The sequence below is a fragment of the Embiotoca jacksoni genome, unplaced genomic scaffold, assembly GCF_022577435.1.
Source record: "Embiotoca jacksoni isolate LCO1_2020_lvr unplaced genomic scaffold, fEmbJac1.0.p SCAF_47, whole genome shotgun sequence".
NCBI classification, from domain to species: domain Eukaryota; kingdom Metazoa; phylum Chordata; class Actinopteri; family Embiotocidae; genus Embiotoca; species Embiotoca jacksoni.
This window is the reverse complement of record NW_027185400.1, coordinates 2,852,588-2,865,000: the sequence shown is the minus strand read 5'-3', so window position 1 is coordinate 2,865,000 and position 12,413 is coordinate 2,852,588. Positions and strand designations below refer to the sequence as shown.

At 43.4% G+C, this 12,413-nt stretch overlaps 2 protein-coding genes across 3 annotated transcripts in view; one reads left to right on the top strand and one right to left on the bottom strand.

Annotated features, from left to right (window-relative positions):
• nelfa (negative elongation factor complex member A) overlaps window positions 1-1,262 on the bottom strand; it is a 9,226-nt gene extending 7,964 nt beyond the window's left edge. The window contains exon 1 of the mRNA XM_069169762.1: window positions 994-1,262. Coding sequence (XP_069025863.1) covers window positions 994-1,203 — 210 coding nt within the window. The 5' untranslated portion in view covers window positions 1,204-1,262. The remainder of the gene's footprint in view (window positions 1-993) is intronic.
• A 1,424-nt stretch (window positions 1,263-2,686) lies between these two features.
• On the top strand, window positions 2,687-6,063 carry nicol1 (NELL2 interacting cell ontogeny regulator 1). 2 transcript variants are annotated; one of them, XM_069169909.1, is made up of 4 exons: window positions 2,687-2,796; window positions 3,000-3,145; window positions 3,786-3,874; window positions 5,095-6,063. In XM_069169909.1, the coding sequence occupies exons 2-4, from the start codon at window positions 3,031-3,033 to the stop codon at window positions 5,164-5,166; spliced, it is 276 nt and encodes a 91-aa protein (XP_069026010.1). In that variant the 5' UTR covers window positions 2,687-2,796; window positions 3,000-3,030; the 3' UTR covers window positions 5,167-6,063. The 2 variants fall into 2 exon arrangements, with proteins under 2 accessions (XP_069026010.1, XP_069026011.1); XM_069169910.1 differs by having other exon boundaries at window positions 2,701-2,796; window positions 3,014-3,145.
• The last annotated feature ends 6,350 nt before the right edge of the window (window positions 6,064-12,413 follow it).

Below are 12,413 nucleotides of genomic sequence, written 5' to 3'. Positions count from 1 at the left end.
AGTGTGTATTTTTTTTTACTTTTGATACTTTAAGCACATGTTGCTGACAGTACTTTTGTTTACTCATTCATTCATTCATCCTTTATTTATACTGGATAAATCTTTGAGGCTGATGGCAGGTGATCACAGCAAAAGACAAACAGACCGAGATGAGACTGCACCACAGTTCAACCATTTAACTGAGATGAAGGAAGATGAACCTGAAAGAAGAATTAAAAATCCACAGAAACATAAAATAAGAAGGTTTATATAAGCAGCATTAAAATATAAGTTATGTAGTTTCTGTGTTTTTTTTCCAGGAGTCACGTGCAATAAAGTTTTAAATGGAGTATTTTCAGAGTACTTTTCCTTCAGTAAAGGACCTGAATATTTCCTCCAGTGCTGCATGTTAGTGAATAAAGTTTGTTCCGTGTCGGAGTGGAAGCTGCTGCCGCCCTCCGGCTCTCCTGCTGCCGCCCTCCGGCTCTCCTGCTGCCGCCCTCCGGCTCTCCTGCTGCCGCCCTCCGGCTCTCCTGCTGCCGCCCTCCGGCTCTCCTGCTGCCGCCCTCCGGCTCTCCTGCTGCCCATCCCACCACCACGTCTGTCCGGGCACCACCAGGCTAACGTTACCCCGCTGTAGCTGCTTCATCACCGCCGGGAAATCAATCAATAAATAAACGCCGCTGTGAGCTCCGGAGGAGCCGGACGCGGACCCGCCTGTTGTCCTCGGAGCTCCGCAGACACGTCGTCTCCTCGGAGGTGAAACATCCGCCGGCTGCTTCCGATCACGGAACATGATCAACCGTCGCCAGCGGTCGGAGGTCCGCGAGCTACCGCTAACGGAACCCGATTTAAAACGCTTCACTCCTCAGAAACAAGACCGAACTCCCGTTAAAGGGCAGTTTGTGCTTTTTTTGGTTTTGTTCATTTACAGCAACCGGCAGCGGACCGAGCTCCTTTGTTTCTCGGCCGTGTTCATCTCACCTGCCGGCTAACAGAAGCCCGCTAACCCACCTCGTCAACGGTCCGCCGGGGGAGATGCAGCATCCCGAGCAGCAGCTTCAGCTTCACCGGCGGCGACAAGCTCGAGAAGCACAGCCGTATGTTGTCGATGACGGACACCGTGAGGAGAGAGGCGATGCTCGGCGGCGTCCACAGCTCGTCCGTGGAGCCCAGCTTGTTGTGAAGCCACAGGCCGGTGTCGCTGTCCTTCATCGACGCCATCTTGGAAAAAGAAGTGTTTTGAGTTCGGGCATTTTAACGGGCTACCTAAGAACCCAGCGTTCAGGACCCCGCCCACCCCGGGGGGGGGGGGGGGGGGGGCGTTCATAAACAGCCGTGAAACAAATAAATCATTAAATAAGTACATAAATTAATACTTTAGATAGATGTGATCGTTTCTCCACGTATTCACATATTGTTCTGTTAATAAAGTTTTAAGAAGAGTTATTTACTGTTTGTGTCCATATAACCTAAACTAACCTAACCCTAACCTACCTAACTAACCTAACCCTAACCTACCCTAACCTACCTAACCTAACTAACCCTAACCTAACCCTAACCTACCTAACTAACCTAACCCTAACCTACCCTAACCTACCCTAACCTACCTAACCCTAACCTAACCCTAACCTACCCTAACCTAACTAACCCTAACCTAACCCTAACCTACCTAACTAACCTAACCCTAACCTACCCTAACCTACCCTAACCTACCTAACCCTAACCTAACCCTAACCTACCCTAACCTACCTAACCCTAACCTACCCTAACTTAACCTACCTAACCCTAACCTACCCTAACCTACCTAACTAACCTAACCCTAACCTCCCCTAACCTACCTAACTAACCTACCCTAACCTACCTAACTAACCTAACCCTAACCTACCTAACTAACCTACCCTAACCTACCTAACTAACCTAACCCTAACCTACCTAACTAACCTACCCTAACCTAACTAACCTACCTAACCCTAACCTAACTACCTAACCTAACAGAAAAGGACATCAGTTTTACCTTTCATTCATTTTTTTAAATCTCACAACTTCAATGGCAAAAAAAAAAAGACCCTAAAAACTGTTTGAATGTTGCAGCTGCTGAAAAAAAGACTCAGATGACTGTAAGTATTAATTTATTCTATGAATTAATTATAACAGGAGGGATTGAGACTAAACTCAATCACACTTTTTATAGGTTATTCATGTTCATTTATTTAGCAATTAAGATGCTTTTGTAAAAGCAGACGTAGAATAACCTTCAATCTTCAACCTTGAAGAACAACTTTTACTGCTTATATCTGTAGGTGAATGTGTGCAGGACTCTGGGGGACTCTGGGGGACTCTGGGGGACTCTGGGTTGATGTGGGGGACACTGGGGGACTCTGGGTTGATGTGGGGGACTCTGGGGGACTCTGGGTTGATGTGGGGGACTCTGGGTTGATGTGGGGGACTCTGGGTTGATGTGGGGGACTCTGGGGGACTCTGGGTTGATGTGGGGGGCTCTGGGGGACTCTGGGTTGATGTGGGGGACTCTGTCTCTGTCTTCTCTGAGCTGCAACCTCAACCTTCAAACTGTACTTACGTTTAGTACGAAGTGACTTTCCATCAATGTTGATAATAAATAAATACAAATCCATTCATTGCTGGATTAATTGGCTTTTATTTTGAATGTCCTCACCGGAAGTCTTGATTCTGGTCCACCAAAGAACATTTTAGACGCCCCACACGCATGCGCACTCCTCTAAATCTATATAACAGTCCTCGGTGGGCATCTTGCGCCGATCTGGTGTTCTGCCAAACATCCTCGGCTGATTGACGGTATGTTCATGTACACTTTGTTAAATAAACCGGAATTATTCTCTGTAAACTCGTATTTTTTTAAAGACATACACATATTTAATGATGAGAACTGGATTATTTCCCAAACAAAGCCCATCAGATGTGGAGATCTCATTGGCTGACGGCCGTGTAGGACATCTTCTGTGATTTTTTTATTCCTGCATACCTGCTTTGATTTTCAGTCTCCGAATTGAAGGGTTGCGGTGATCATCGATGGCGTCCCGTGGATTTGTGCCGGCAGCAGTGCTCCTTCTCGCGGTGCAGCTCGTCGTCGGCCTCGGTGCAGCTGACGCGGACCTGGAGACCGGGACTGTCATCCCTGCTGAAAGTAGGTGGATGTAAAAAAGATGAGATCTGAGTCTCTCTGCATGCTAAATGCACGGCAGTAACACATGAATGTTTTTTTAGGTGTAGTCAGAAGTAGTGATGTTTGTTCAGGGAGGACTTCAGGTCCCGGAGGGGTGTTGGTATGAGGTCATCCTGACTGGTGGCTCCCATCATGAAGCTGGGCCTGTGCACACATGACATGATCCTCTAATCCTCTCCAATTATATTTATACATTTTTAAGATGGGAAAAGATGAACCATTTACAGAGGCACGTTAAAGGAGCCTCCTCAGTGACAACCAAACAAACAAAATGTGGGGTTTTTTTTTTAAAAGAGGAAGAAACACAATCTTTCAAATTAAAAGTTGAGCTGTGAAGCAGCACACTGATGCAGGCTGATGGCTCCGACAGGACCGTTTCTGTTGCCTAATATCAGCTTTAAATAAATACCTTGTTTATTAATCTCTGTTCTTCCAACACACACAATACATTTCAGTATCCTGTGATTTTTCCCTCGAGGCCACAGACGATCTGTTTTTGTCTAATTGGAAGAAGATCCTCTCTAAATAATTAAGCTAACATCTACAGTCCTCCCAATAAATACTCTAAATCTAAACCTGCGTCTTTGACTCTGGTTTCCAGGTCGCCCCTGTGTGGACTGTCATGCCTTTGAGTTCATGCAAAGGGCGCTGCAAGATCTAAAGAAGACGGCCTTCAACCTCGATGCCCGGGTGAGTGAAGGACGTCCTCGCCGTCCTGACATTTTCATCTCCTCTATTCATGATGATGTTTCAGACTGTCGAGAGTTAAATACTCACCAGCTGATGGAGACTCTCTCGCATAATGAAGATTGTTCCGTCGAGGTATCGACACGTCTGCAGGACTTCTGATCTCACAAACACAATGTTTATTTATTCGTGAGTATATTTGACAGGGACGATACATACAAGCAGTGCAACAGCTGTCTGGTCTGCAGGGAATCAGTGATCACACAAAGGATGTGTGGAGTTCTTCTAAAAGCTACATTAAAAGCACAAGTAACCTCTTTTAAAAGGTCAACAACAAAGAGAATCTAGTCAAAATATGAATATCTATAAAATGTAAATGTTAAAACAACATGCAGTGGTGGCAGATGCCTGGAGAGCAGAGTCTCCCAGTCGACTCGTCATCTGCAGAAATGTCGCGATTCTCACGTCGTCGCCCGATCGCGATTATTTCAACCGACCGCCGAAGATCCTACAGCTGGATCGAACTCACAACAATGTCAGATCACCATCGATGTTTCCACGTCGTTTAACTGCTGCTCTTTTAACGATATCATGAACGAAGATTTAACGGCACACGAGTGGAGATTTAGCGCCACCAACTGTTTATCTCGAAGTGCTTCACCTCAGCGCAACCAATAAAGGTGCATTATTAAAATATAAAAGAGGATAATAATATAACAGTATAATAGTAGCATAAAAAATGTACATAAAAATAATCAACCTTTTTGTTTGACGATCAATCATTAACTTAAAGCTCATATTTGCCCTAAAGACATAAAATGCCTCCAACTGTCAGATGGATTCAGATGGATTCAGATGGATTCAGGTGGATTCAGATGGATTCAGGTGGATTCAGGTGGATTCAGATGGATTCAGGTGGATTCAGATGGATTCAGATGGATTCAGGTGGATTCAGGTGGATTCAGGTGGATTCAGATGGATTCAGGTGGATTCAGATGGATTCAGATGGATTCAGGTGGATTCAGGTGGATTCAGATGGATTCAGGTGGATTCAGGTGGATTCAGGTGGATTCAGATGGATTCAGATGGATTCAGATGGATTCAGGTGGATTCAGATGGATTCAGATGGATTCAGGTGGATTCAGGTGGATTCTCCCTGAGATGAAACAGCGCCCCCTTCAGGTGCTCCGTGTGTTTAACGTGCTGTTTTTCACCCGCTGCAGACGGAGACGCTGGTGCTGCGGGCGGAGCGGCGGGCGCTGTGCGACTGCATGCCCACCAACTCACTGCGCTGAGCTCGCTCACGCCCGAGGACACGCCCACATGTGGCCACGCCCCCGACACACCGAGAAACGAGGCCCAGCTCCAAACCTCGACTCATCTCCACACGATAGGCACTTTATTTCTTTTCTCTCATGTCAGCGTAGAGCGAGGCTCTGATTTGAAGGCGAGTTGTTGTTCGGCCTTATTGGGAACAACTTTTTTAACATCGTGTGTGAACGTCGTCGACGGCTCTCATCTGTCTGCTGTGAAGCATAAACTATCTTTTGTACTTTTTAGTATTTGACTGTATACTGTAGATACAGTAGAAGGCATCTGTAAGTTTACTCGTTGAATGTGTTGTACGAGATTAATGTTTACACACGTCGAACTGTAGCATCACACGGAGTTTATTCAAGTGCTCAGATTTCAATTCGGTCGGTTATTTAAATTATTACACTTTAATTTCACAGATTTTAGAGAGTAAAGTTACTTTTCTCTGTCGTAAACATGGACTTTTGTTTTCTGTGAAAAGAAATAAAAGCAATGTGAAGTTTTACCACATTTTTAGGCGGACTAAACGGACTCGTAGGTCCTGATTTAGCGCAGCACTGTAGCATGAATTTACAGCACTTTCTGTTCACCTACTGTTAATATAGATTGTATGTATAGATTATGTATATGTACACGGGGACATGTGATGGGGAGCGTATCTTCTACACGGTACGGGATGAAGAGCACCGTCAGCGGGGGAGGAGGAGGTCTTATTGTTGCTTGTTCATGGACAGCGTACGTTGTCAACATTACATCACATGAAGCCCCATTTATTGTCTTACCTATAAATAAAAAAAACAATGGATGATATTTCCTGCTTTTGTTTTGTTTTTCTGACTTTAATTTCAGATCATTAAATTAATACAGACACAAATTCATTCGCTTGTTTTTGTCACCACCGGGTTGCAGTTTAAAAAATAGTTTTTCATTTATGGAAGGTTTATTTCTCAGGTTGACACTTCTGATTATTTTCGTTTCTGATTGAACTGCCTTCTTTTTTCTTTTTTTCTATCTTTACATTTTCAAATTCATTTCAGGAAAGACTCAACGTCGACTCATTCACTGGTTTCAATCGTATTTTCTGAACTGTTGTCGCTGTGTGGGACGACCTTATGGCTGCAGGTCACATCTGAAATATAGATATTAATATTATACATTTGATCAACTCTGACAAACGGCTAAACACTCTGGCTCCATGTTTTCCTGTTTTATATCATCGTAAGTGGAAAATCGTTGGTTGAACAAAACAAACTATCAGAAGCATTTTTCACTTGTTTTTTTTTGACATTTTAGACTTCGAGAGTCATTCATGAGTTAGATTTGACAGATGCTTCCATACTGACAACAATTATCAGCAGCAGCCAAACACACAATCGATCATTTTAGATGCTGTTTCGTCTTTGTAAAGATATTGAAATCTCCTGAGGAGTCAAATGTTTTGGTGATATTTTTACATCTCATGTTACAAACACTGGTTTCCCTCCTCTGATCATTTATCCAGTGAAGTTGTCTGCAGCTTTAACGCTGTCAAAGCCGTGTGTGTGTGTGTGTGTGTGTGTGTGTGTGTGTGTGTGTGTGTGTGTGTGTGTGTGTTGCTACAAAGTCCTGCTGTTTTAGCTGACCTCATCTCCTCCTACACACACACCTTTTTATTTATTTACAGCAGGATTACTGCATGGCCGAAGAGAAAGATGTCCCTCGTCTGCACCAGCAGGAGGAGCCCTCCGTGCAGAGAGCCCGCCGGCGGTGTCGCAGCGATGCAGCACTCTCACTTCCCTCATGGCTGTAACTGCAGACGGGGTGAAATCCTGTAAACAGGCACAACCAGGGAGAAGTGAGGAGCTGGGTTGGCTAAAGAAGTGCCTGCAGTGACCTGGCAGGAGTCTCAGCCACGAGGCGCCACCGTGTGCTGCCAGCACCGGCCTCCCTTCATACTGCACTACAGCACCGGCCTCCCTTCATACTGCACTACAGCACCGGCCTCCCTTCATACTGCACTACAGCACCGGCCTCCCTTCATACTGCACTACAGCACCGGCCTCCCTTCATACTGCACTACAGCACCGGCCTCCCTTCATACTGCACTACAGCACCGGCCTCCCCACTGGGACACTTTCACCCTGCCAGGCCGTGAATATACGCTGAATCACTCCTCTCCGTCTCCGTCTCCACTTCCCTTTCATCTTCTCCTGGACCAGCTGACTGCATCAGTGAAGCAGCAGCTTGAAATTCTCTGGCGGGAGCAGGAAAGCTCAAATCCTGGGATTTCCTTTCTTTCATCTTCCTCTGCGTTGCTTTGACGTCGCCCCTAAAGTTTCCTCAGCTCTCCCGACCTCAGTTAGCCAACTCATCTTAAAACTCACCACCTCTGTGTTTCATGAGGTCAAGACAGCCCACAGATGCAGATATTGTATTTGGAGGAATAGTCTCTGCATTGTGATTTATGAGAATTTCTAAATATCCATTTTTACTGAAACCTGAATTCACATCACCAACAGTGAAAAAGGTCTCCAGCCTTTTCCCCTCTGAGAGCTACTTTGACAAAGTGAAATTGTCTGAGAGCTTCTCATGTTTAGTAACATTTATTAACATAGCTGAGCTCCACCCAAAACACATGAAAAAGCTTCTTTTATGCAAACCATAACAAAATGATAGAGGCGGGATGTTAGTGAGTTTGACTGGATAGAAATTTCAACACATTGGTCAAGTGTGTTCTAAAAACGTATGTATTACGTACATATTGTTCCAAACTTCAGCGAGTGACTCAGGAAGCGGTGAGCTGCTGTAAAAACAGCCCGCGGCGTCGACTCGGTGCGTTTGCTCACCGTGAGGCTCCGGAGACTTTCATTTAAATGTTCAAAACAAAGGTTGAAGACACGACTCAGGAAACTTTCCATCTGTTACCGACAGCTGGGCAGTTCAACACAGGACCAACAATCATATCACACCTGCAGCCACTCAGTCACCAACAACCCGACATGTTGGTCTTTGGACGCTGGAACATGCAAACTCCACACAGAGAGGCCCGAGCACAGATTCAAACCCACAACCTTCTTGCAGAAAAGTCAACGTGTGTCTCAACATGAAATAGACACAGAACAGATCGAATCTCCTGGAAACACTTTCTACAAAACACACACACAAACACTTGTACTGAAAGTGAAGATTTTATTTCATGTTGTCAGAAGCTTTTAGTTTCCCGTTACTGAGAGACGACACCTGTTCTGGAGGAGATTTATTTATTGCCGTTGCTGCAGAGAAAAAGCAGATAAACATAAATACTTTGATGTTTCTTTAGGCTGACGTGTTGCTCACTCACTGGTTTCCATATGTCTGGAGGTGAAATGTTACTTTATATATTGTTCAGTTGGACGTCGCAGCGTCGGCCGTGAATCCGTCTCGGTGACCTTGTGAGAGGATAAAACGAGATCAGAGCCGATCGCGACTCCTGAACATCTGACAGACGGCTCTGTGATGTCACCTGGATTATGGTCACACTTTATGAACGATGAGATGTGATCAGTGAGGGAGGAACACTCCAATATTTCTCTGACAATTACAGAAATACATCTCTCAGTAAAACAAACTGCAGCTTTACAGGTGTCTCCAAAGAAAAAAACCTTCACAATAAAAGCCTCTGATAAACATCCTGGTGTAATTATCATTTGACTTGATAAAGGATGTGAAGAAGAATGAGAAGAAGTTATGTGTACTCGTAGACATTCATCCATCATTAAGGATTCTTCTTATTCAACGTCAGGCGTCATTTCGTCTTCAAAACCTTCTGAATGAAAATCCTCTTTGACATCGACGTCTTGGAGAGCGAGTTGCATGAGCTCGTCATCGACTAGAGCTGCATTCATGAGCTCCACCTGAAGCATCTCCTCCTGAAAGGCGTTCCTATCGAACTCCTCGTCTTTGAACGCTTCCTTGGTGAGCTCCTCGTCCATCTTCAGATCTTCAGCTCGGTCCTCCTCGGCTGCAGCAGCATCCTTCTTCGGCTCGTCAGATCTAACTCTTTCCAGTTTGTCTGAATCAGAAGCTGTGGGAGTGAAGACGACATCAGCAACATGTTGAATCCATTAATGAAAGATACATAACTGTCTGTTTACACTAACAACATAATAAATAATACAAAATATCAATATGCTGTTTGCACCAGTACGTAACATTTCCATGAAGTCACCTTTGGCTGGTGCGGCCTTGTTCTGTGCTGCACTGATCACAGCGACAGCAGCAAGCAGCAGGAACATCACAGATCTTCATCTTCTGAAAGAAAACACGAGACGTCACAAACATTCATTCTTTGAATATTGAGCATCTGATTCGTTGGTGACAGAAACGTGAACTCACCTTTACTTTGCAGAACTTCTCAAATACAGGACGGTGCCTTCAACTGAAATCGGGCGTTTTCTGACTTGCAGACGGCTTCACTTCAAATTTATGCACTTCTGAGCTCAGCATGTCTGTTTGCACGAAGCTCATCCAATAAAAACGGTGCATCCCTGTTTGTGAGGAACGGAGCTCCGAGGCATACGGATGATCAGGTGTTAAATATCCATTTATAGTGAAATCTATGGATCATAAAACTACATAATAAAATCATGTTGCAAGAAAATTGGTTCAGAAACTGAAGAGAGGACATATTTAAATCCTTTAAAAGTTGAATTAATACTGAAAGATGATGATTTTTATCAATGAGCCCAAACATGAACTGTAACAGCGTCTCTATGACAACGTTCCAGGGTTTTCCTTCAGTTTAAAGAAGACGTAGATGCAACTATCCGGAAAACTTCATGTCTTTCAATTCAAAATATGCAGTTTCACATCATTTTTGACCGCTATCGTTACCATATCTAACAGCTGCAGCAGATGATGAACAAACTAACAACAACCAAAAAGACCAAACTTGTCAAAATGTTCCATCTGGGAGAAGTCATTTAGTTTTAATGCTCTCAGAAAGCATTTTGCACATGAAAGTTCGAGTTTTGTTCATTTATATTACTGCATGTATTTAATAAACTACTTCCTGTTGTAAAGTCAGGAGTTCTTGTTACTTTTGCTGCAGCTGTTGTCTGTAACTGTAAAACCTTCACAAATGAACCAGGAAGCCCCGAGGACTGAAATCCAAACCTTCACCTCTCGCCTTCGTCATCGGACGCTCAGTCAGACATGAAGCTGCTCATTATTACATCCAGAGTGGCCCTGAACATCACACTTTTTAAAGAGGAAATGTAAAACAATCTGGAGCTAAAGCGTAGAAAGTCTTCCCATAATTAAAATAAGTGACTTTCTTCTCTTGAGGAGGCAGCAGTGAAATAATGTGATGTTAAACACATGTTGTGATATCAAACAATAAAATGACCTTCAGTATTTCACCAAGTGGAGAATAAAAAAAAATACATTTAGTGCAAAGCAGCACTGAGTGTGACATGAATCTACCGACAGGATGAAGCTACACAGCTTCCTCTCATTCAAACACTATTATTTCCATTCATCTCCATTCATCTTCAGAGTCAAGAAGTCAAATTAAAAAGTGTTTCGTAGATTCTTCAACAAAAACCTGTTAAAGTACAATGACTTTTAGACGAGTGGAGGATTTTCTCTTTTCAGATTTCCACTCTAGTGTTGTATTGAGGTCAGACTAGTTTTGCTTCAGCAGCCCGAAGTCAAGAAACTTTACGTTCCTCAACGACGGGCTGTTTTTGAAACATCCAGAGGTCGACGAGGTCACGGCGAGGTCACGGCGAGGTCACGGCGACTTCCTCCCGTTATTCAGGCAGTCGGGAGGAAACCGTTTACATGATATGTACGTCAGGTGGGAGAATAACTGGAGGGAATAAAACCACGTCGTGACTACTTCACACTCCAATATCTGACCTGTGACCACAAGAGGGAGACACACACACACACACACACACACACACACACACACACACACACACACACACACACCAGAAAAGTATAACTTAACTCCAACTAGAAACAAATGATTTCAAATGATTTTTTTAATCATAAAAATAAAGTGAATAAAAAAATTTAAAAAAAGGGGGAGAATGAAGTGAGTAAAGTGTGTTCATGTACGACCGTGCATAAAAACAAAAAGGTTGCATATAATTCAGAAAGAACTGGTGTTAATCAGAAAGTTAGAAAACCTTCATGACGCGTGTTTAAAACAAGAACAGGAAGGAGACCGACCTGCTGGAAACAGACGGAGCCTGAAGGTGCTGCAGCCTTAAACCTGGGAGGAGCTGAAGGGGGTCAGAGGTCACGGCAGAGAGGTGGCAGACATGACCTCTGGTGGTGGTGATGGGGGTGGGGGGATGGAGAGAGAGAGAGGGGGGGGGGGTCCTCAGCTGCAGGGAAACACAGAGCGTGTAGAGATGCACAGAGAGGCAGAAAGAACACTCAGTGTTCAGAGACATCTATATCTATATTTATATTTATATCTATATTTATATTTATATTTATATTTATATCTATATCTATATTTATATTTATATCCACGAGGTTTCTCTCACTTATTGTTCTGTTACTCTAAAGCTTGAATTCAGAGTGAAACATCCTGATTAAATATTGGCTGGATGAGGTTTGGTGCTTTAAGATTAATGGATACAAAGAATGTTAATTATTCATTTAAAGCCCAAATTCTTTCCTATGAAGAAACCCAAATGTATCTGGATAGATACACAATTAAATGTTTGTTATGTGAAATTACATTTCCATTTGCCAAACAAAGAAAGCTCCAGATATGTCCGTTGTGATTTAGAGTATTGGTTTATAACGGGATTTAAGAACACGTGACTATCAGTCAGGTTTGACAGAAGCGAGCTGTACAGATGAAATATTCAATATAAGAATCAGAACTACAAACTGTACATGTCTGATTCATGTATAACAGATCATCTTAAAAGCCCTTTTGTTAAACGTATGGACTTAAAACAGGATAAGTCTGTATTTGTGACCTCATTAGAAGCAGCATCAGTTTTCTGTACGGTCTTCAGAGTCTATTAAAAGTAGAGTCCTCCAGAATAAACTCCTGCTGCTCCAATAACGGCTCTGAAAACACATTACAGTTGTTATTGTCCTGTTGTATAAAGTATAAACTGGGACGGTTTGAGGCTCTTAAAGATACACAGACAATTCATCTCCACTTTCCTTGTGATTTATTGATATATTTGTACTATCTATTTTATATTTGATGATTTCCCCAAACTATGGGATGGAA

Excerpts from the sequence above, each read along its gene's own strand:
- nicol1 (XM_069169909.1), top strand. The coding sequence starts at position 3,031 with ATGGCGTCCCGTGGATTTGTGCCGGCAGCAGTGCTCCTTCTCGCGGTG. Across the intron at positions 3,146-3,785 it reads GACTGTCATCCCTGCTGAAA|GTCGCCCCTGTGTGGACTGT; the intron begins GTAGGTGGATGT and ends TCTGGTTTCCAG. Across the intron at positions 3,875-5,094 it reads CCTTCAACCTCGATGCCCGG|ACGGAGACGCTGGTGCTGCG; the intron begins GTGAGTGAAGGA and ends CACCCGCTGCAG.